Genomic DNA, 24,078 nt, shown 5'->3' with positions numbered 1-24,078 from the left:
GTGCAGGGAAAAAGCCCTCTTAAGCACCGGAATACCACGCAGGACAGGGCATGCCGCTATCTGCAAGCATTGTCCACACAGCCCAGCAGCCACGTGGCAAGGGAAAGGGCAGCCCCATAAAATGTACATTGTTAAATGCTGTAGGAAATATCCTCTTTTCACCTTAGCACGGTAACTGTAGTATTTCTTGCTTAAACCACAAGGGTCAGCCCTCTCAAGAAGTGGTTTGAGCACTGGCCTGCTAAACCTAGGGTTGTGAGTTCAATCCTTGAGGAGCCCATTGAGGGATCTGGGGCAAATAGATTTTAAAATGGTGCTTGGTCCCACCAAGAGGGCAGGGACTGGACTTGATGACCTCCCAAGGTCCCTTCCAGTTCTGTGAGATGTGTGTATGTGTGTAACTGAAGCTCCACGCAAGACAGGACATGGCACTGTCTGCAAGCATGGTCCGCATTGCCACTATCCAGCAGTGTGGTGGGGTGGGAGCTAGCCATGTGGTGAGGAGGAGGGGTCTAGCCCGCCAGCCATATGGCACTTTTTGTGGGTGGGGGCAGCCCCACAAAATGCAAAGCACAGAAAACAAGTGTATCGGCCTCTCCTGCTAAACCTTGTGCAGGGAAGAAGCCTTCCCCCCAAGCAGGGCAGGACATGCTGCTGTCTGGAATCATGGTCTGCACAGCCCAGCAGCCATGTGGTGGGAGCCGGGGGCTTGATTCTCACACAGCACTGCTGAGCATCCCTGGTGTTTACTCAGCACAGATTCATCCACCCACACAGAAATGAGATCCTGGATCTCCTGATGGCTCCATGCTGTGGCTCTTTTGCAACCCTGAGAACTCATGGCTAGATGTGATCACTCCTGAGGTCTGCTGGCCATGCTGGCCACAAAGAAAATGAATTTAATTTGCTGGGCTTCCTGTTTCCTACTTCCTGCACACCTGGAGAGCAGCAGAGGTGATAGCAGCCAGAGCAAACACATTTGGGGTATTGTGGGATACCTCTTGAGGCCAATAAAATGTATTTAAAGTTACACTGTTTCCACACTAGCATTAATTTGACCTTTTAAATTCAAACTTGACATTACTCTGCCTGGGAGGGGCGATGTGAGAAAGTCAGCCTTAGCACCCCTTAAAACTGACCTAATGGTATTTGCTGTGAAGACAGTCACAGTGTAAAATTGAGCTAAGTGCCTTAAAATCCACTTTATGTGCTAGCGTAGACAAAGCCTGAGTATTGGAAAGTCATCTTTCCTCCTTTTCACTGTTGCCAGGATAACTGCCTTTAGAAAACACCTTGTTTAAGCTGAATGTTTAATACTGTTCCCACCACTTGTAGGGTTGCCATTTGTCCACTTTTAGGCCTTGTCAAAAAAGAGACCTTGGTGGCTCTGGCCTGCATTGCTGACTAGGACATTAAAAAGTATGGGACTTGAAGGCTCCCTACCAGGCTCCCAGGAAGCCCCAGTATGTTCTTTTGTTTCCTAGGCATAGGTGTGTCCTTTGGGATTCCATGTACGGGCCAAACCCTGAGCATCACCTCTGCAGTTCCCACTGGCCAGTAGCCAGTACAGTCACAACATTCCTAATAATGAGCTATCCTCAGAACCAGAATACCTCTATCTTCTTTGGATGAAAAGAGAGGGATCAGTCTGTTGAATATCTGTTCTGTTCACTCCCTCTGGGGCATCTGGCATTGGGCTCTCTTGGAAGACAGGATACTGATCTAAGTGGACCTTTGGTCTGACCCAGTATGGTTGTTCTTATGTTATTTACAAACAAATCTCTGCTATCACACAGCACTGTTGCTGATCCTCCATGCGATCCACTTGTCGATTTCTGTAGCTGGTTCTTACTTGTGCCTGCGCAGCCTCCTCTCCCTGCACATTCAGGAAGTCCAATATCTCGTTCTACTCCAAGCCGGAGTAGGTCCGCAATGTATAGATCCAGCTGACTGCTGGGCAGTTGCACACACCAATGGAGAGCCATCAGATGTGTTGGCTGAGCTGAATAATCAGGAAAAAGCACTTCAAAAATTTGCTATGCTAGGGCTAGAGAAGTCTTCGGGTCTCTGTGTCCCTTGGTCACGTGGCGTTTACAATGTGACCAGAGCAGTCAGTGTTGGCTATTGTGGGATAGCTGCAGGAGAACAGTTAGGACCAACATAAATAGTGCAGGCTTTACACATATGCTTGGTTGACCTCAGTTCATCAAACAAGGCTTAGCATTGCTTATGGAGGTGTTGTTATTGCACCATTATAATAGGGTGCTTAGATCAGTGGGGGATGAATTTTAGTGTAGACACTTGCATAATTAGATCAACACAAGACAGCTTATGTCAGTCTACCTTTGTAGTGTAGACCAAGCCTTAGTCCACAAAGCATGGCCCAGAGGTCATCTCATCTCTTTCATTCTGGGAATCTCATTTTCCCTCCTGAAGTCCTCATCTATTTCTCTTTTAGTTAATTGTAAACTGCTGATCCTTTGGCTAGAAGGGCAAATTAGAAGTCTCATTTGATATCTGTAAAAGACTGCAGATATAGTTTCAGAAGGTTGTATCCTATCGACTGAGAATCATGTGCAAGAGACATTGTGACATTCTATAGACTTATTTTCTTTCGTGTGCTGAAAGTTTTTTTTTTTCATATGAACATAACCGAAATTTCCTTTGATTTGGATTACGTTAGACAGGCTGGGGGTCCACAAATGCCTCCATAAAAATGAAACATCAATTACACACTAGAACAACAGGGATAGTCTAGGATTACCATATTTGAACTTTCAAAAAAAGAGGACACCCCTGAGAGGAAATGTATCTGTATCAGTATCTACCAACTCACATTGTATTAATGTGAGGAGTGTCCTCTTTTTTGAAAGTTCAAATATGGTAATCCTAGCATAGACTCTATTTTTCATGCAGTTATTATATGAATACATAGCTGATATCTCCTCTGTTATGGAACATAAAGAATGGCAAACAAATACCATGACAAGATACTTCTTACAGTAAGAATGACACAAAGACAAGCAGCTTTCAGAGGGAAATGTCTGGGCAAAACAATATCATTTAAATACAGTGTTTCACGGAGCACAACAGGATGTTTTAAAATTATTTTCTGGTCCTTAAACCATTAGCATTGAGCAATCTACCAACCCTAAAAGAGGGAAGTCTGAACCCCAGGTCCCTTCAATTATTAATCTCTCTGCTGAGACAGCCAGGTAAGCCAACAGAAGAAAAGGATGCCAGCAGAGAGTTAGAGAAATGACCATTTGTGCTTTTCCTTTATGAAAATAACCTGTACCCTCTTTTGCACATGCTAAAGAGAACAAATTGAATCCCAGATATTTTACTTACCATGAACCAAATCTTCTATTTACTATAAGAGCCACTCATTTTTTATTCTAAAACTGTGTATGCATTTGATGGGTTCTATTCTGATGTCTAGTTTCTCACTTTAAGTAAGGCAACCTTATCTCCCTGTCCCAAATATGGGAGCTGGGAAGGAGGCAGCAGCCACTGGCGCTCCCTGGGAGCCTGGGGAAGCAGCAGCCGCTGGCAATCCCCCAGAGCCCCAAGTATGCAGCAGCCACAGGCCCTCCCTGGGAACCTCGGGGAAGCAGCAGGGATGTGGCAGCTCCCCAGGCTCCCCACACTTCCCCGAGGCTCGGGGAACTGATGCCTGCACAGCTGCTGTCAGAAATGGTCAGCGGTGGAATGCTCAAATACGGAACAATATGTCCCTTTTAAAAAATAAGTAGGGATGCCAGCAGCCAACACCTCCCCCAGGGCCCCAGGGCAGGAGTGCAGGCAGCCATCGCTTCCCCAAGGCTCCAAGCAGGAGCCATATTCACGAAATTCAATGTCCACGAGAGTTCTCAACATGGAACCCTCACGAATGTTGAGACCTTACTGTACAGTATCAAGAACACATCAAGGCTGGGTCTACACGTTCCCTTTCCTTTCAAAAGGGGCATGTTAATGAGCAGGTTCAAAATATGCTAATGAGGTGCTGCAATGAATATGCAGCGCCTCATTAGCATAATGGCAGCCGCAGCAATTCGAAAGTGCGGCTTTTCCAATCACGCGCCACCCACGGAGACAGGACCTTCTGAAAGGACCCCCCCAGTGATCGGAAGAAGGGCTTTCAAAAACTGAGGGGGTCCTTTCGGAAGGTCCCATCTCCATGGGCGGCGCGCGATTGGAAAAGCCGCACTTTCGAATCGCTGTGGCCGCCATTATGCTAAGGAGGTGCTGCATTTTTATTGCAACACCTCATTCGCATATTTTGAACCTGCTCATTAACATGCCCCTTTCGAAAGGAAGCGGAACGTGTAGACCCAGCCCAAGAGGAAAAAGCAATGCTGGGGAAAGGGAAAACTTGTTTCAATACAATGGTGAGAAGTAAAATGCAAGATTAATCATTTAAAAAGCGTTTGTTTGAAACCTATCAATAAGAACATTTTTAGAAGAGACAGATGTAAGACACTGGAGTGTGACCCATTTTTTTTTCCTTTGTTCCTTCTGAATGTTCTTAATGATTTTGTCAATATAAAAAATAGATGTGTATACACTTGTGGTCCTTAACACGGCACATACATTTGTGTTCTGAAATTTTAACAAAAAAGGGCAATCTATTACCTATCTACCAGAAACACAGACACACTTGTAGATCAATCAGTCCATTTTTTTTAAATTTAATAAATATACTATTATTGTATTGTACATTGATTGTACAATGGCTGATCTGGTCTGTCCAAGCAAAGCAGTTTTGCTATTGAAAGAAAGACACTCTGACCTAGTAACAGAACTGAGATAACGTAAACACTACTAAAATAATATACATAAACTAGGTGAAAATGAAATGCAAGCAGACGGTTTACCCAAAAGTGACCAAGTCTCCCTGGACAGTGGAAAATTTCAGAAAGCAGCAAATAGAGGTAAAACAGGAAGTAAAATGAAGAAAAGCATTTCACAACACAGAAATCTTTTATAAACCAGTTCTACACATATTGCAAATCCTTACTAATGAACCAGACACATAATCTTTTTCTTATTCTCAGGTCTCAAGATCAGCTGCACAAGTTATGACAATTACTTTTTTCTAAGTAATATGAAAAAAATTAAAACTACCTTTCTTTATTCCCTCACCTTTTAGTGTTAAGATGATAAATTGAATACATTCACTGACTGAAGAGTGAATCCACAAATTTGCATATTGTATATAACATTACTGTGGAATAAAAATTTAAACTGATTTGGCTCACCTGATTTCTGAAGATCAGTGCCACAACTCCACCAACCAGCTCAATTAAGAGACAAATGCCAAGGATGTACATAAACTGCAAAATGCAATTGCAAAAATAAATAATAATAAATAACAATAATAATATCCTAAATAAACTTTGGATCAAATTTCCTCAATTATTCCTTCAATTATTTTGCTTAACCTACCACATACAAACAATTTTCTAAATCATTACGTACTTTTGAAAGACAAAAAGAAAACTGAAGGTTTCTATGACTATAGCTATATAAACTGTTTGTGCTTTGAGAGATACTTTCCCCCATGGTACTAACTGTACCCTTTTCCATTTGATAATGCTGATTTAAGTTCCTATTTTCAACTGAATTAAAGTTAACTTATCTTTTTTTAAAAATTCACATTGCATTTATCATGCCAAAACACCTCTTCCTCTCTTTAGTTCAGCATCATAGCTCATGTAATGCCATGTTAATGAACTCCGAAAGCCACAGAATATTATGTTTTTGTGTTTCAGGAAAAGATCAGTAATACTCAGTCAGCCAAATCTTAAGAGTCAGATGTTCACCACCACCACAGTTTCTTTTTCCCAAAACATGGAGGCAAAAATCTAGTGCTGCACTTTGTGGATAGAGCATCAGAAATATTTAAACTTCCTGATTCCAGCTTATTTTTTCTTTTCCCAACCCCCAACAAGGAAAATACAGTTTGTCACTTGTGAACACACTCACACCTTCCAAGACTAACCAAGGGCAAAAGCAAATAGTGCTCCTTAGTAAAGAGCTTTTTCAGATTCTTGTGAACAACCTGGAAATACTATGGTTTTCCTTTTCTTTTCCAGACACAGAATTAGTCTAAGAAAGAAAAACCAAGAACTTTCATTGTGCAAATCATGAGCAGCAACAAAAATAGTAAGATTTCCTGCCACCGAATGGGAAACAATACAGCTGTACAATTAGAGACTACGATCACACAATCTCAGATTCTCAGCAGTTTTATCTGTACTTTTTAAAGCCATGATCACCCATCATTAGGTATCATTTTAACTATTCCAAAAAATAAAATAGAATAATAATGTCTATATGTTGTTTGTGACCAGAACACTCTGAAGGGGTGAATGAAATTGCCCTCAAATAGCTACACTCATTCACACACAGAAATAGCAGAAAAGATACTGCTGTTCCCTCCTCCAGGATCTCTGCTCTGAAACTTTGAGGAGCTATGTGCTAGAAAGCCACCCATATACTGAACAGGCTGTTGTACATCTCCTTCTCAATGCGCCCTACGGCACCATTCCCCCCGTTTTCCCAATGAATAGTGACTAAGATTTCAATCCAAGCCAACCTGTTCCGATTCAATCTGAGCCTGACATCTCCTCAAAATGTTCTCCCTCAGTTTAATACCTTAATCGAGACATTCTCATACTTCACTGGACTGTGATCCTCTTTTGAAAACTCCTCAGGAGAGAGGACAGAAGTCAGCCTGCCCACGACCTGCCAGCCCTGGTGGAGGGCACAAGCCAAAGCTGAAGTCCCACCACCCTGGGCAGGAAGGCCAAAGCTAAAGCCCAAGACTTCGGGACCAGGCAGGGAGCCTGTAACCTTAGTTCCACTACCCAGGGCTGAAGACCCAGGCCCCAGCTATTCTAAGCCAGCTCTTGAAACCCCACTAAAATGAGTTCCTAACCCACAGTTTGAGAACCACTGTGAAATCCAGCTATCAAAGCAGTTCACAGCTTTAAATCTCTTTGCACGCAGATAGCAGCAGAGGCCAGACACTTTTTCTTTCATTTTCAACTGGGGAAGAGATTGTGCAGGTTCCTCTCAAATGTAATCCTCATCACAATTTATACCATTGCTATTATTAGGCTAGTCAAAGGGCACATAGTTTATCCTGGGCTAATTTTGAAAGCTATTTGTAACCTTCAGTCAAAGTGATCCACTTTGGTTCCCTATTCATGATTTGGATTATCTATCTACCTCTCTATGGGTAAGTCTACACTAGCTCCCTACTTCAAAGGGAGGATGGTAAGGAGGGCGTCAGGAGATTATTAATGAAGTGCTCCGGTGCATATACAGCACTTCATTAAGCAAATGCAGCTACATGGCAGCCGGCACTTCAAAGTTGCCGCAGGGGAGAATTAGCCTAATGAAGTGCCGCGTATGCACCTGAGCACTTCATTAATAATCTCCTGACACCCTTCTGACCATGCCCCCTTCGAAGTAGGGAGATAGTGTAGACACAACCTACCCGTTTTAGTGAGCGTGTCTGCCTGTCTGTGCTACGTTTGTTCAAGAACTCCTCTTAAACCATAAGAGCAATGACCATGAAATTGGAATGCAGCTTTGTCTTACTCTAACTTAAACCAAGGTCAGATTTTGGATGTGCCCGGGTGCGGGGAAGTGCATGAAATCCAAAGGCTTTCCAGAACCTGGAAAGGGTGGGGAACCAAGAGGAGGGACAACATACTTCAGACTCACCACTGGGGACAGCGATTACAGGGAAAGGCAATACAACAGACCCTAACTTTACATGGACTCAACTTACGCATTTTTATATTAACGCGAGTCAGGTCTGGGGGGAGCATTTGTAGTTCGCCTCCTCCCGTGCTTGCTTGGGTATAGTCTGTAATTTTGGGGGTTATTTTCAGCAACCAGCTTTCCAAAGAAGAAGGTCTGCTTAGAAGAAGCCTCTGAAAAGCAGCTGCGAATGGGGATGGCACCCTGGGGCAGCAGGGCTGGCATGCCACTTCTGCTCTCCTTAGTATGAGGCAGGGCACGGGGCACAGCCCAGGAGCTGAGGAGCGCTGACCCTGCTCCTCACCTTACCCTGCCTTCATGTCTCTTGGACGCTGGAGAGATTGTGGAGGCTGCTGCTGAGCAACAACACACTGCTTCAAACTGAGCCTCAACCTCACACACCACGAACGGTAAAGTACTTCTCACTCGATTGACCTGGGACGCTGCTGCTCATTTGGGGAAAGTCACTTTTCTCCTAACAACAACAGCAGAGCACAGAGATCTGCAGCAGCTCCTGGACTCAGAGCATACTTGGCAAAGGCGGATAATAACACATAAGTAAAAACCAAAAAGCAGTCATGTAGCACTTTAAAGACTAACACAATAATTTATTAGGAGATGAGCCTAAATATAGGGCAATTCGTCCTTTTTAAAAAGTAAGTCAGGATGCCTTTTTGCCATCCAAAATATGGGACCATCCTGCCCAACAGGGGACAGATGGTCACCTTTTATATAGGGCAGAGTGCAAACACTCTTCACCAAAGAATGAATGGACATAGAGCAGACATCAAAAATCTCCAAATACACAAACCTGTGAGCCAGCACTTTAATGAAGTGGGCCATTCTGTTAAAGACCTGAGAGTTTGTGTTCTGCAGAAAAGAGACTTAACAACCGTCTACAGAGAGAATGTTCAGAACTAACATTCATATTCAAATTTGACACATTAACACGTGGTTTGAACAGGGACTGCAATGACCTGACCCACTATAAGGACTCTTTCACATACTTTGATGTTTAGCCTAACACTTACTTCCCCACCCTTAACCCCCATCTCTCTGCTCTTCTGTCTGATTTGCTAACAATAACAATTTTTCTGATTTGTCAACCTTGACAACAATTTTTGGACCTCTGTGCTTTAGATATTGAGTCTGTTCTGGTATGGCTATGATCTGAAGAAGTGAGTCTGTCCCATGGAAGCTCATCTCCTAATAAATTATTTTGTTAGTCTTTAAAGTGCTGCACGACTGCTTTTTTGTTTTGATAGAATACAAACAAACACAGCTATGTCTCTGTTACTATTCATAAGTAAAAACCCAGAATCCTTCTCACCTTACCTGAAACACCCATGCTGCTGGGTGTACAGCAGAACTAAGGATGGCAAAACCCAGCAGAGAAATTCCATTGTGGTCCCAGGCATCGGACAGCAGCAAAAAAAATTGTGGCACTCCTGTTGTCCTGGAAGCGCTGAGGAGGCTGCTGTCATGCCCTGCTTTTGTTATTAGGAAAGAAGCAGCTTTCCTCAACTGAGCAGCAGCATGGGGGCGGTTAATCAAGTGAGAAGTACATTAAGAGGCACGCATGGAGAAGGCTTGTCTCTAGGGTAGCTGAACTAAATGGGGAGCAATTTGTATAGTATTTCACAGGCATGTCACCTGCCATGGGAAGCCAGGAAACTGAGGAGCCCTGGTGGGCTGGTCAATTTCCCAGCTCCTGCAAGCCCAGGGGAGCCAGAAACTAGGCTGCAGCCTGGTTCCCATCTCCCCTGACTTGCACAGAATTTTGAGTTACGTGGGAGTTGCAGGAACATAACCCCCACATAACTCAATGGTTTAATGTACTGCAGAGTGACCACTGGGGGTAACTGCAGCAGGAAAAGAGTGGTCATGTGGAGATAGGGCTCTCAACCCTGCCTGCCTCCAGATGGAGTGGGCACAGCAAAGGTGGAGCTCTCCTGCTCCCTCAAAGCCCCTCCCACATTAGCCCCTACACATGTTGCGGCCAAGAAACCTGGTCCCATCCCCCCACCCAAGCTCACACCAGGGCGAGGGACCTGGTACTCCAAACCCCGCTTCTCCAGAGCTCATGCCGGGGCACACTGGTGCCTGGCCCACCTAGCCCCCACAGATCTCAGGCCATGGCTAGGAGCTGAGGCCTGCCCCCTACCCCACTACATCCAAAGATAGGCCAGGAGCTGGGGCCCACAGGTGCTGGGAGGCTGAGAGCCGTGGCCCAAGCCGCCTCACTGAGGACAGTTGGAGGGGCTTGGAGCTGCAGTCCAAACCGGCCTTCCCATCTGAGGACAGGTGGTGGGGCTGAGAGTCACAGCCCAATCCGGTCCCTTAATCCAGAGAGGTGGAGGTTGGGAAGCTCCAACCCAAACCAAGCCCCTCCCCTGAGGACAGGCATAGGGGACCAGAAGCTGCGCCCTCCCCTCCTGCCTGCCCACCAACCCAGGGACAAATGGAGGTAGCTGGGACCCACAGCACAAACCAGACCTCCTCTCCAAGGACAGCTGGGGGCCAGCAGTTGTGGCTGGACCTAGCCCCCAACACAGGGACAGGCAAGGGGAGCCAGGAGCCACAGCCCAAATCACTCCACCCCACAAGGACAGGCAGGGAGGCTGTGAGCCCTGGCCTAAACCAGCCCCCACCACCACCCCACTTTCTCCAAGGACAGGCATGGGAGGCCGGATCTGTGGCCTGACCTGCCACTGCCTCCTCCAGGCAAAGGGGGAAGAGGGGAGGGCCAGAATCAGAAAAAAAACACTTTGGTTAAGGAATCAAGTAACACCAGATACCTCTGCTAGTTCACTAAAGCCCTTATTGAGCTAGGTTCCGGTTATCTCACCGAACACTGATTTTCCTCCGAAGTGAGGGGTCTGCAACCGAACTAGCAAGAAGAGCCATTTTTCCAAATTCAGTTACAAAATCAACACTTCAAGAACCACAATGCATGTGAATACGAGACGGTCCTTAATAACGTCAGACTGGACTTTTTGCAGCCCCTATTTAAGAACAGCCCATACATAACGATTTGTACCAGTCAGACAATTTAAGTTACTTTCACCACTGAATTGGAGAGCAAATGAGGACATGGAAAACGCTATGCCTGGGGATAGGCTCTTAAGCAGGGAGCAGCAATGTTCACATCAAACCTCCACACCACTCCCCCATTCCCAAGCTCTACTCCCCTCTGCCCCCAATCCTGACCCCCATCTCCAGGCTTTATCCATCTCAGCCCTCAGATCCAAACCCTATCCCCAAGCTTTAGCGCCCGCATCCTGCAAACCCATCCCCCTATCTCCAGGCTTAACTCCTCCCAGCCCCAAACCCGATAACCCCATTCCCCAAGCTTTTAACCCCTCTCAGCCCCAAACTCACCCCCACATCCCCAGGCTTAACCCCTCTCAACCCCAAACCAGCCTCCAGGACTAAACCATCCGTGGTACTGGCTGGGGAGCCCACGCCAAGAGGCCACATGTACCCAGCAGAAGGAAAGCTGGCAGAGGTATCCTTCTGCTGGGTGTGAGTCAAGCCACACCCACAGAAGGGCTGTAACCACCCAGATATCAGGGCTTCCCTCCTCGGGACATGGCTCCACTGAGGGAGAGGGAACAGCAGCATGCGGAGCTGCCTCCCCCCACCCACAGCCCACCCCAAAGCCCCTCTCTGAATCCAGCCCTGTGCTGGAGCCGAGGAGAGGCAGAACCAGCCCGGAATGGAGCTGCTGGGCAGCGGAGGCTAGGGAAGCTTCATGCAAAGCAAGTTGGAGGGACGAGTAGCAGGGCAAGTGAGGGGCTCCCTGCAGCTCCCTGCCCTGCCACTGCTGAAACAGTAGAATTGAATTTATTTGGCTTCATGGCCGGATCCCTCATGCTGCCCTGCTGGCCATTAAACCAATTAAATTTAGTTCTACTGTTTCAGCAGCAGCAGGGCAGGGAGCAGCAAGAGTAGTCAGCGGCAGCAGCTGCTGGAGCCACAAATGATTCCTTAAACTAAGAGCCACAGTTTGCCAACCCCTGTCCTAGGTGCTGTTAAACCAACAACACATAGAAAATAGGCTTCAGCTGCCTCTTTCAAGGATGAAGCTCGCAAAAGTGTAAAGGAGGGTATTTGAAATAGTGAACCTTCTACTATTAAAAATTACCAGGTATCCACCGGTTTTGTTAAACTGTGATGTATATCCCTTTATTTAGCTTTTCTCCAGCTGTAAACCTTGGAGTCTCTTCGAACACCTTATTTACAGCTTTCATCTGACACAGATCACCTGAGATAAGCTCACTTTACTACTACAAGCATTGTAAAGAATATGCTCTTTCCTTTTAGATGATGATATTTGGTACATTTCTAACCTCAAGGTCTATAAAGGGAGTCCAGATAGAATGCTGAGGGGTATCTTATTACCTTACTACAAATTAGAAAATATTCCAAGTATTTATAATATTTATTCTACTTACAGATAAACAACCTAATCTCTCAATATCTGACTTTTTTATTTGCTCATCTTTTGTTCACTTATGCTGTTATGCACATGGAACCCCACAGGGTACAAAGACCACTGACAATGGAGCAGAAACTTCACTTTCCCACTTGTAAGGACCACAAACCTGGGACATCGGCAGGAGGGAATGAATCCGTGAGCTTATGACATGGACTCTACTGCATGCCGCTAAGGCTGTAGAGCAGAGACTTCACTCCCCCTTGGCAGGAGTTGAAATGCTTCTGTGGTTACCCTACACTTAGGATGAGATTTTCAAAAATGCTCATGAACTCTGCTCCCACAGAAATCAATAATGACCTCAGTGGGAGCAGAGCTGTGCTGGTGCTGAACACTTGCGAAAATCCCATTTGTATACATGAAATAAATAAATAAATAATCCAAATCATTCATTACAAAGGTACCAGTGCAATGAAATATTCATAAGAATAGATAATCATAAAGGATTTACTATGTTTAATTAAAGTAAGAAAACTGAATTTGTAATATTGCAAAGAGCCGTGCTTACCAGCCTTGCTTTAGATAGTTTCTATTTATCATTGAATTGAAGGAGAGGAGCGCGCGCCCGCACGCAAACAGGCTATGTCTGCACTTAGAGAAAACTTCGAAATAGCCATGTTAATGGCCATTTCAAAGAATACTAATGAGGCACTTAAATGCATATTCAGCACCTCATTAGCATGCCACCAGCCTCAGCACTTCGAAATTGCCGCTTTTCGCTCCCATGCAGCTCATCCAGATGGGTCCTTTTCAAAAGGACCCCGCCAACTCCGAAATCGCCTTATTCCTATCAACAGATAGGAATAAGGGGATTTCGGAGTTGGCGGGGTCCTTTCAAAAAGGAGCCCTGTCTGGACGAGTTGCGCAAGAGCGAAAAGCAACAATTTCAAAGTGCCAAGGCAGGCAGCATGCTAATGAGGCTCTGAATGCGCATTTCAGCACCTCATTAGTATTCTTTGAAATGGCCATTAGCATGGTTATTTCAAAGTTTTCTCTAAGTGTAGACACAGCCAAAATGTTCTAAAAGATAGACAGAGCAACTGTTATGGAGGTTGCATTCAAGTAATATCTACAAATACAAAAGCTATGAGACACCCAGTAAAAAACTATAGTACTTACCGCTTGAAGGAGGGATAAATTGTCCCTTAAAGAAGCCAATACACCCACGAAGGAGACAAGAAACATTACAATACCCAAGAGTATTAAAATAATTGCTGGAGCTAGAAAGGCACTTTCAAGGGTTTTATACTTCTGCCTTTCAACTTCTGCATAGATTCCAATGGCAAGAATAAGTGCTCCTATCAACTGCAAAAAAAAAAAAAAAAAAGAAAAACAGGTGTTGTTGTTTCAAATAATAATATTTACCTTAAATACAGAGGTGTCTTTTGATGAACTGTATTAAATTTGTCTTTGTCACTACCTGACATATACAAATATTGTCACTAATTACTTTAAAACAAATTACTAATGGTTGACTTCTACAATTACTGTGCAATAGATTAAGAGGGGTGGAGGGGAGGGAAGTACTAATCTCTAAATTTATCTTGTATAATGTTCTCTCTGTGCCATCTGTAATGTAGATATAGAGCCACTAATACTATGTAACTTTCAAGAGCTTTGCGAATTGACACAACACTTTCATTGATGGTATACTTGACATTAGTGTCTTTTTTTTTTTTGTGCATTAACACTTATCACTGTCTTGGTGAATTAAACTACTAAATAATTAATTCAATCATGCTGAATTCAGGCTAATACACTTCCCCCAGTTCAGAGCACCTATTGTATAAGGCAGTTTGTGAATCACAGAAGAGAAAAGACAGACAATGCTTATTCAACTTAGTAGTTAACGTGACAAGACTTTTTCTACTATTTTAACTGATTTTACATCTTTAGAAGGTTTATCTCTGATAAATTATCTTTTAAAAAGCAAAATGTTTTGATTTATCAGCAATAAATTATATTATGATCATAACAATTCATATTATTCTAACTGGACTGAAAATTAGGAAACTGGCAAACAACCCAAAGAATCATCAATAAACCTTGTAATAGCAATTGTACATTAGAAGATTTGCAAAAGTTCATTAATTTTAAATGAATTATTATGGAATGTAGCATTTTAATATTACTCCAGTAAAATGTTGATACTGACTAATTATTTGAGGTTATTGAAGTTTATAAGGAACAACTATGAAATGGGGAAATAGCTTGCTAAAAGCCCAAAAACACAACAAGCAATGTATTAGTACTCTGTTTATTTCAAATTGGTCTCTCCTCACTTGAATACAATTTATAGGATTTTTCAAGTTCTCTCCTTTAAAAGTGTCTTATCAAAAATCTTGAGCATCAAGGTAATGGATAAATTGCAGGCTTCTCAGCCATTATAGCATTAATAGTAATATAACTAATGATCTAGAAAATAAGCTTTATGTTAAAAACTGTGTTGGTTAGTCTTACAGCCCTATATTCCTTACTTCGCTTAAAATTACATATTATTTTGTGTTAGAACCTCCTAGCCAAGACCTTAAAAATAAATATGCAATGAAATTACTGGCAATAAAAAGTTAAAAACGTATTTTTTCAAGAACAGACACATGCACATTAAGCCAATAATGTGTTGCTACCCAGAAGCAGTGCCACTTTTTCTGTAACATCCTGCTGCTGAACAGGTGTAAATCTGAATTTGATTAAAGCAGCAACTTCAGATCTGCCACGATTTCAAATGCCTACTTTACATGCTTCTATGTCAAACCCCCTTACAGCCACCACAGTTAGGACTGCGTCAGTTTTCCCATTACAAACTCCAGTTTTCAGGTACTTAAATCTCAGTAACAAAATCTACTCTGAGTGAAATCTGATGTAGAATGTTTCTCATTTGGAATTTGTTTAAAAAGAAAATGAAAAAATCTGTCCACAAAATCTCTTGAAATGTACCATGCACTGAAACACAAGTCCCAGGCGCACGTTTGCACTCTGGGAGCTTAGAAATTGTAAGTTTTATTACCACTTTATAATTCTTTACTATCTATTGTTCAAGCTGCCTGACACTGTAGATCATTTAAACCTAATGTAGTCTTGCAGTTACACTAAGTAAGGGGTGCGGAAACTCAGGCCTGTGATCTGAATCCGGACCACAGCTTGTTTGGATCCGGGCCCCAAGGCTCGGGGCTCCCTTCCATGGCATCCAGCCCACAGTGGGGTGAAGGATTTGGACGCCCAAGCCTCACATTCCAGATAAGGCAAGCCGCAGTCCAGATCCATATGTTGGGCTCTGCCAGGGACCAGAGGGGTGCGGGCAGGGCTGAGGGGGCAGGAACTGGCTCCAGGCTCCACTGTCGGTTGCTGCTCTTCTCCCAGCTGGGAGAAGCAAAGGGGAGCAGCAGCAGCCTTGACAGCCTGCCCAGAGGCTTCCTACCATTGCTATGATTGGCTGGAATTCTGGCCAATCAAAGAAGTGGAGGCAGTGCCTGGGAGCAGGAGGAAGAGGGCGCAAAGCCAGGTGCATCCAGGGGGTGCTGCAAAGGTAAGCTACACCCTCATCATTCAGGCTCCGCACCCACAGACAGACCCTGCTTCCCCTCCTATCCAGACCCCTCCACTCCAACCCTCTTCCTGTGTCCTCCCTCCCAGACCTCTCACCCCTACTCTAACCCTTCTCTCACAGATTCCACACCCTCCCAAACCCACCACCCCTTCAGCCCAGACCTCCTGCCCAGACCACTGTCCCTCTGGCTGAGACTCCCCACCCACACCCTGGCTCCTGCACCCTCCCTCCCAGACCATTTACCCACAACATGACCCTTCCCACCATGATCTCTCCCTTCCAGACCTCAGACCCCAAACTCTTCTGCACCCTTCCTCTCACCTAGACCCAGTCTCCCAGTCTGTTCCTGTACCTCCTCCTGCTCAGACACCCCACTCCAGCCCAGATCACCCACTTTCAACTCACTCCTGCATCCTTCCTTCCCCAGCCCAAAATCGGAAAGGTGGGTATTTTTTTTAACTTCTCACTTCTGTGGCCCAGACTCATTTGTTTAAGGATCAGTGGCCCTGACCCAAAAAAGTTTCACCACCCCAGCACAAAGTATACTCTCCAATCGAATGTTGTCCAGTGTGCCCTCACAGGAAAGGCACTGCTGGTAGAAATGAATACTCACTACCACAAACAACTGCATACAAGACACTGAAGTACAATATACAGTGTTTATCAGATCCTCATCTGTCAACATTCACAGCCAAAGCAGTAAGTTTTGAGGGTTTGATTTGCATAATAGCTGAGATACTTGTTAAACAACTCTATAATGTATACAGAGGGCATGTAAGATGATGGGGATATAAGTCAGAGTTAAATTTATTTGTGGAAACTTATATTTGAATATCCTGGGTTTCAGAAGTCTGTTGCTTTAACACTAGAAAATTCTCTTAAAAGATTTTTCCCTGGAGTAATTGATCCATACTTACAAACCAAACCATATATAAAGATTTTTGTCTGGAAGTAGGAATATATCAAACCTTACATATCTAGCGTTGAATGATACCTACCTAATAAACTGCAGGGCCATACAACAAAATGCACAATTGTCCATTTAATCCTGCTTTCTGCCCATCCATCTCCACCAAGACTACTTCAGATATTCCAAAAATAGAAGTTTCAGTTATTTTCCTTTGTTAAATCAACATGCCACAAAAACAACTCCTTTCTTCCCACTCCCCAAAAGGTTAAACTTCTCTGACTGAAAACCAGAATGAAAGAATTTGTTGTAAAATGTGCATAATAAATCAGCTTTACTACCATACTCACTATTTCTACTATTATTTCAAACTATCAAAAAACAAAACTCACGGCCTGATGCCTAAAAACAACAGCATCAAAGCTTTGCCTCAACCAAGATTAATAACTGGGAAACGACTTCAGGCCTTCCCACTTACCCTTTCCTATTAGCTGACCCTTCTCCTCCTCACAGCTGTTTTAGAAACACAAACCACACACAGATAACCACAGAGATGTAAGTATATTTTGCATTCTCTATTCTTTACAATTTAACTTAAATTTGGCAAGTTTTATACCAAACATGATTTGGCTTTGATTTGCATTAGCTGAATATGTATCACTCAAGGACAGGGACAGCTTTGTATCTTGTGTGTATGGAAAAGAGGAGAATCAGTTTCCCAAGTAGATGAAAAAGTAGTTTTTACCTCCTGATTCCAGCACTAAATATACCTTTTAATTAACATACAAAAGTACAAGTGTGTCAAGTAATTCTATGACTACTCAGAACTAATTATTTTTATCTTGAAACCCTGAAGGTGGGGAATAGGTTTTATTTTAAAACATTAGGGTCAGAACCTCTGGAAAAAAAAGGTTTCTGAAACTGTATCAGTGACTATTAATCTCTTCTATATCAAGATTTTTAGTATTCATGTTTGAAGCCAGTTTCAAAGCTGGATTAGAATCTAACAGTATTGTAAGATGCTTCATGTTTACATCACACCCACTACTGTCACAAACCTCGCTACAGGCCAACCTAGGATGCAGGTCATGGGGGAGACGGGAATTGATAATGTTATTAGGTCTAGCACAAGTCTACTTTATTAAGTATTAGAAATCAGTTGTACAGAAAAGTCAGCAGCTTTTTTAACAGAGTTCTATATGCCCAGTTGAAATCATAGCAGAGACAGGACCTTGCAACAAATTTATTCATTTTGACAGTCAAAACAAGATTTTTCAGACTATTTTTAATCAGATTTGTGCATCTTAAATAATGCTGAAAGAAACAAAAATCTGTAAAATGTACATATGGAAGTAATGGAAGGCAAATGTGCTCAGCACAAAACAAGATAAAATCCTAACAGAGGAGAACGTACAGAGCCGTGAGTACAGTCAACAAAGATTTAAACAAGTGAATGTAACAGAGAAATTCCTTCACAAGCTAGAAGGAATGTTCACTCTAAAGAACAAGAGTCTTCTCTCACAGACGCTGGTAGGATTGTGTTAGCCTAACAGAATAAAGAATTCAGCCTTAGGAATGTATTACACATTTGGACAAATAAAGATATCTGTTTCACTTGATTGGGAGAATGCAGAATTTAGAAGGAGTACAAGCCTGTGACGTATTTCAAACAATATATCATAGGTTCAAAATGTGAAAGAAGGCAGTTATATTAACAAACCCTTGGCAAGCACAAATGCCATCAGCCCCCATCCTTTCCTTCACCAACCATTCTGTCATTGTGGCCTCTGTCCCACTTTTAAGTTCTAAACTGCCTTCTTAATATATTAATGAGTTGAACATTTAGATATAAATAAAATTAAAATTAAAGAGTCACTAAAATATTGATGCCTTGGGAATTTATATTTGAAAGTCACTTCTTTGTAGTTATTCTTTCTTTTCATTTTTAGAATATGCACAGTAATTTTGTTGAGAGTGGAGTAGTAGAGGGGGTCCCCCCATATGTTGTAGATATGTTCCAGGAAACTGGGACTTATAATGAAACAATATTAAGCGGGGAATATTCCCCCACAGGAATCAATGAAAATAAGGGAAATGCGTTTACCGATGTTCCCTAAGTTGCCTACAACACGCAGAGTGGAGAACCTTACCCCCACAGGAAACAACAAAATATGGGACAGTTAGATTCCAGACTTCAGAGATGTAACACTACTATTCTGAGCAACCAAAACACAACTCACACCCTGCACACATTTTTAAAATATTTTATTCCCCCCTTTTTAACTGAACTTCATTTTTATTAGCACTTTTAAACACCACTTTTAAAACATTTTCATGTTCCCATCAATAAAAAGGAATAACATTTAATTAACATTTTAAACAGAAATTTAAATCTAAATACATTCTTATTATTGTAGCTCTTTTAAATTGTATTTTTAAAAACATTTTAACATTCCCAGCATTTTTATTAACAATTTAAACAGAGCTTTAAATTGAAAACCCTATTTACTAGCATTTTAAACAGCAATTTTTAAAGTTTCCTACTTAGGCAAAGGATGAGGATGTCAACATCACTACGTCTGGATTCCATCACTTTCTTTATAAAGAAAGAGTCCAGCACCGTTTGCTTAACAAGCCAAAGTCTGGCATCTTAAATTTCTCTTTAGCATGCCAAGTCATCGTTTATAGTCTGCGCCACCTTTGCAGAACAATCAATGAGATGGCCTTTTGCCTTCAAAATAGTTTGCTTAAGGCGCCAAAGCCTGGCATCGTAAATTTCTCTGTAGTATGCCAAGTCATCATTATAGCTTGTGCCACCTTTTCAGAACGATCAGTGAGATGATTGTTTGCCTTTAAAATGTCAATAAGCTCCTCAGCCACTTCAAACATACGTGGAAGGGTAGCAGTTGTCAGTGCCCTTCTTTCATATTTCATCTTCCTCTTCTTCGTCCATACCGTCTTTGTGGAATGTTTCGTTGCCTAATTCAGCGAGATTCTCATTAGCAAGAGATAAGGAGTATGATTTCCACAGCTCTTCCACACCCTTCTCTTCCACTTCATCAAAGCCAACCTCTCTTGTTAGTTGCACTATTTCAGAATGAACAGGAGTTTCTGGAAACCCTACAGAGTGTTTCACGGCCTCAGGATAAGGTTTTTTTTCCAAACACTGCTCATCATGTGAACTGAGTTTTCTTCCCAGGTGGCACCCATGATCATCACGGCATCTATAACGTTGTATTTTTTTCCAAAATCCCTGGACTGTGGATTTTCCCTCACCATCAGTGTCCTGAATAAGTTCTCAAAATTTGCTCCATAAATAATATGCCTTGAAAGTGGTAATAACCTCTGATCTATTAGCTGAATGACTGATGTGTGAGATGGCATTAAAAATAACTTGAAGTTTGTACAGAGTGCTTCATAATCCAGGTTATGGGTGCTAGCATTATCCAGAATCAGAAGAATCCTAAATGTCAAATTTTATTACTGACAATACTGTTTCATTTCATGGACAACATAGTCCACAAACCAGCATGAAAAATTAGTCTTGTTATCCAGGCCTTTCTGTGTGATTTCCATATGACAGGAAGCCAAGATTTCACATAGTTTTTCATAGCTCATGGGTTTTCACTTTGATAGATGGGTTGAGCTTCTTGCCACCTTTAGCATTGCCTCCTTCCTGCAGAGTTAAGCTATCTTTAGAGGCCATGAAGCCAAGAGTGCTTATTTTGTTAATAGAAATGTAATGTAAGTTCTAGCTGGTATCCATTTCCATTACAGACCCATCTCATCTTCATTAAAATCTTCACGAGGGCCATAGCTGCCTTCATCCATCACTTTCTTAAGCATTTCAGGAAATACTTCTGCTGCTTCCATGTCAGCACTAGCTGCCTATTCCTTTACATGCACATTTTTAAATCCATACCTTTTCTGGAATCAGTGAAACCACCCCTGACTTGCAGTGAAAGTTTCCCCAGCAGTCTTTTTTTCATCAGTTTTATGTGTTCATGCAAGCTGATGGCCTTCTTCTGAATGAGGACAAGGCTAATCGAGGTATTGTTTTTAATGCAGCTCTTTCAGCCATATACCCAGCATCCATTCCATTTTTTTCCATTTTAGCACTTCTTTGCCACATAATCTTAACAGAGAAATGTTTTGAAGCATGCTTTGCTTTCCCCACATTAACATCAGCATTCCTGATAATAGTGTGCATGATGCATGCAGCCCAAGATGGCAAGTAATACCAAAAGAACGTTCACCTTTTTTAGTGTGCTGTATAATGTCCAATCTTATGTCCAGCGTCAAACTGCTGTGGAACTGCTTACATTCGCTAACTCCACTCATAATGCAAGTGCTAGTGGAATGCTTAGAACTCATTGCTTCCGACCGAAGGGCTGGGGAGGGGTGCATCAGAGAGGCACTTCTGCTTGCTTCAGGTCCACACTGGTGTGAAATATGAGTTAGGTGGGCATGCACACAGGAAACGCAAGGACCTACGTGCGGGAATGTAAGGACGTCAAGAGTAACAGTTCCACTTTTTGGCAGCAAAATAAATGAGAAACAGCATTAAGCACGGAGATGTAAAACAGGAACCCCCAGTATGTTAAAAACTTCCTTGACCCATACGGAGGTGACAAAGATGATGCAATATGTGTAAACTTTCCTCCATTCATGCACAAATTTAAATTCTGTCGCTGCAGGATTATTTTGTAAACTATGTTCGCAAACTCCATTTACATTAGCTAACCTTAGCTCACACAAACATTAGGAATTTTAGTTCACAACCATTATATATATAACTATATATAATTACATAAATTATATCTAATTTCCTTTTAAAAACAATTCCATAGTGTTGGGCTTGTGCCTTATATGTATTTTGATAGGAGGAAAAAGCTTAGCATACTTTCCAGCTATGTCTACATGGCAGGAGCTATTGTACCCCAAAATAGCCCATCCACATCTGTGCATGTGCCCATCATTTCGAAATATTTTTTGAAATAACGGGCACACTATTTTTGACGTCCCTGTACACCTCATCACAGGAGGAGTAAGGGATGCCTCAAAATAGCATTTTATTTTGACATGTGGTGCCATTTAGACAGCATTGCATGCCGAAATAGCCTATTTCAAGCTTAGGCTTCCATGTCAAGACAAGGAAATCAATTACTAGAAACCTTTTGAACACAGAGCAACAGAACAAAATCAATAAAATGTTATTACTAAGACAAGTATCCTAATGTGTGAAGGCGATAATTATTGTTACCCTGATCCTTTTATTCCCCCAAAAAGATTCAATTTATGAAACGATTGCTGCTGTGAAATTAGGGTACAAGGAAAAGAAAAGTTTAATTTCCTATTAAAAAAATTAAAAAAAAAAAAATTAAACTGCCAAAAAGTCTGAACTAAAGGCAATGTGGCTCAAGTTTTAATTTTGAGTCATTCTTCAAACTGTAGTTGTTTCTTCTAAACAAAACTTAAATGGATATATTAAGAAGAGTCAGAAACTCAAAGTAACATGTTCTCCAAACTTATGCTTTATAAACAAAAATCTGCCTTTATTAGGGAAAAATTATCAGATCTCCAAAATAAGAAATGAATGAGTCTTGAATTTGGAACTTTCTGAAGACAAAGAAATAAAACTCATATAGGAATCTAAAATGTCAACATATGTGACATTTCCTTGCACTGCAAATGGTCTATTAGATTTTGTTGTAAAGCCAGAACTTCACACCCTGAAAATTAAAATTTGATATTTTTGTTTGTTTCTCTCTTTTGGCTTACTGAGTGGTCACCCCTGATCATTGCTTTTTTATACTTGGAGTGGACACTAAAGGTGAAGTTGCCGTATTTGAGGAGAGACATGTAAGTCATATCTGGGGTGTAACAGCCTGGTTAACGATATCTTGCAACTGAAGCTCTAAACTACTTTCTCTTCACCTAGCAAACAGGAGCAATTTTCTTAACCACTTAAGAGATCTGGTCTGCTGCTTTGCACAGTAATAATGTCTTTCCCCAGAAAACCCACAAGACACCACAGACCAGGGACACACCACCTAGGGACATGCTCCACCGAGGTGCCTATGCACATCACCACCCCAGACTGTAACTCTATACCATTTATGGGTGGCATCCTCTAGGTCACTTATTTACTTATGTTTCAAAAACACACCCACACACACTTATTTACTTGTGTTTCAAAAACACACCCACCTTAACCTGGGACAATGCCTGTTATACAAGCTGTGTATCTCCTCCTCAACCACATTAACATATACTTGTAACCTCCTACAACCCAAGCTTGACCATGGATGTATAATCTTCGCTTTTACTTCCTTCCCTATGGTAAAAATCTGTGCTCACCAAAACAACAACGCACCTTCCTCTCTTAAAAGCCCAGGACACTCGTGTGCCAGCAATGCCCCACTGCAATTAACATTGGCCAGACTGGACAGTCTCTACATAAAAGAATAAATGAACATGAATCAGGCATCAGGAACCATAACATACAAAAACCTGTAGGAGAATACTTCAGTCTCCCTGGACACTCAGCAACAGATTTAAAAGTAGCAGTTCTACAACAACAACAAAAACTTCAGAAATTAACTCCAAAGAGACACTTCAGAGCTGCAGTGCAGTTGCAAATTTGACACCATCCATCGAGGACTGAACAGAGACTGAGAGGGGTTGGCCCATTACAAAAGCAGTGTCTCTCCTCTTGACGTTCACACCTCCAGGTTAGCTACTGACAATGGTCCACATACCCCCAACTGAACTGACTTGATTTCCCCTCTCTTGATGTTCACAACTCCACATTAACTGCCCGTAACGGGCCATTTCCACCCTGACTGAACAGACCTTGTCAGCTCTGGCCCTTCCCTTGACTGAGACCCCTTCTTTAAATCTTCTTCTGGAACACTCCCCCCCCCCCCCACCACCACTCATGCATCTGATGAAGCGGCTCTTTGCCCACGAAAGTTTATGCTCCAAAATATCTGTTAGTCTACAAGGTGCCACAGGACTTCTGGCTGTCTATGAAACACTGCAGAAGTTAACACTGAAACGCCTTCCCCAGACACAGGACAGCCGCTTGTCCATTGCGGGAAGCGCCAGCCGTCCTGGCCCCGCGGGAGACAGACAAGGCGCCGGGCTGGATCGCCCCAGCGCAGTCCACAGCGGATTTCCCCGCTAGCTGCCAAACCCTCCCATCTTTGGAAGTCGCCAACTGCCCACGCCGCTTCCTCGCTCCCCAGCGGCACCCGCGCAGCCCAACGGGAGCTCGCCGAGGCCCCTCTGCTCCGAGGCTGGCGGTGCAGCGAGCCGAGCTCGTGCCCCCCCCCGCCAGGCCCGGCC

The 24,078-nt window shown here is 42.8% G+C and overlaps 1 protein-coding gene across 1 annotated transcript in view; it reads right to left on the bottom strand.

Annotated features, from left to right (window-relative positions):
* TSPAN15 (tetraspanin 15) overlaps positions 1–24,078 on the bottom strand; it is a 39,829-nt gene that overhangs the window by 15,181 nt on the left and 570 nt on the right. Inside the window, exons 2-3 of the mRNA XM_075000244.1 lie at positions 13,394–13,579; positions 5,262–5,336 (exon numbers count right to left, since the gene is read on the bottom strand). Of these exons, the coding sequence (XP_074856345.1) occupies positions 5,262–5,336; positions 13,394–13,579 (261 nt within the window). The remainder of the gene's footprint in view (positions 1–5,261; positions 5,337–13,393; positions 13,580–24,078) is intronic.

This window comes from Carettochelys insculpta, chromosome 7 (assembly GCF_033958435.1).
Source record: "Carettochelys insculpta isolate YL-2023 chromosome 7, ASM3395843v1, whole genome shotgun sequence".
NCBI lineage: Eukaryota > Metazoa > Chordata > Testudines > Carettochelyidae > Carettochelys > Carettochelys insculpta.
This window is presented reverse-complemented; position numbering and strand designations above follow the sequence as displayed.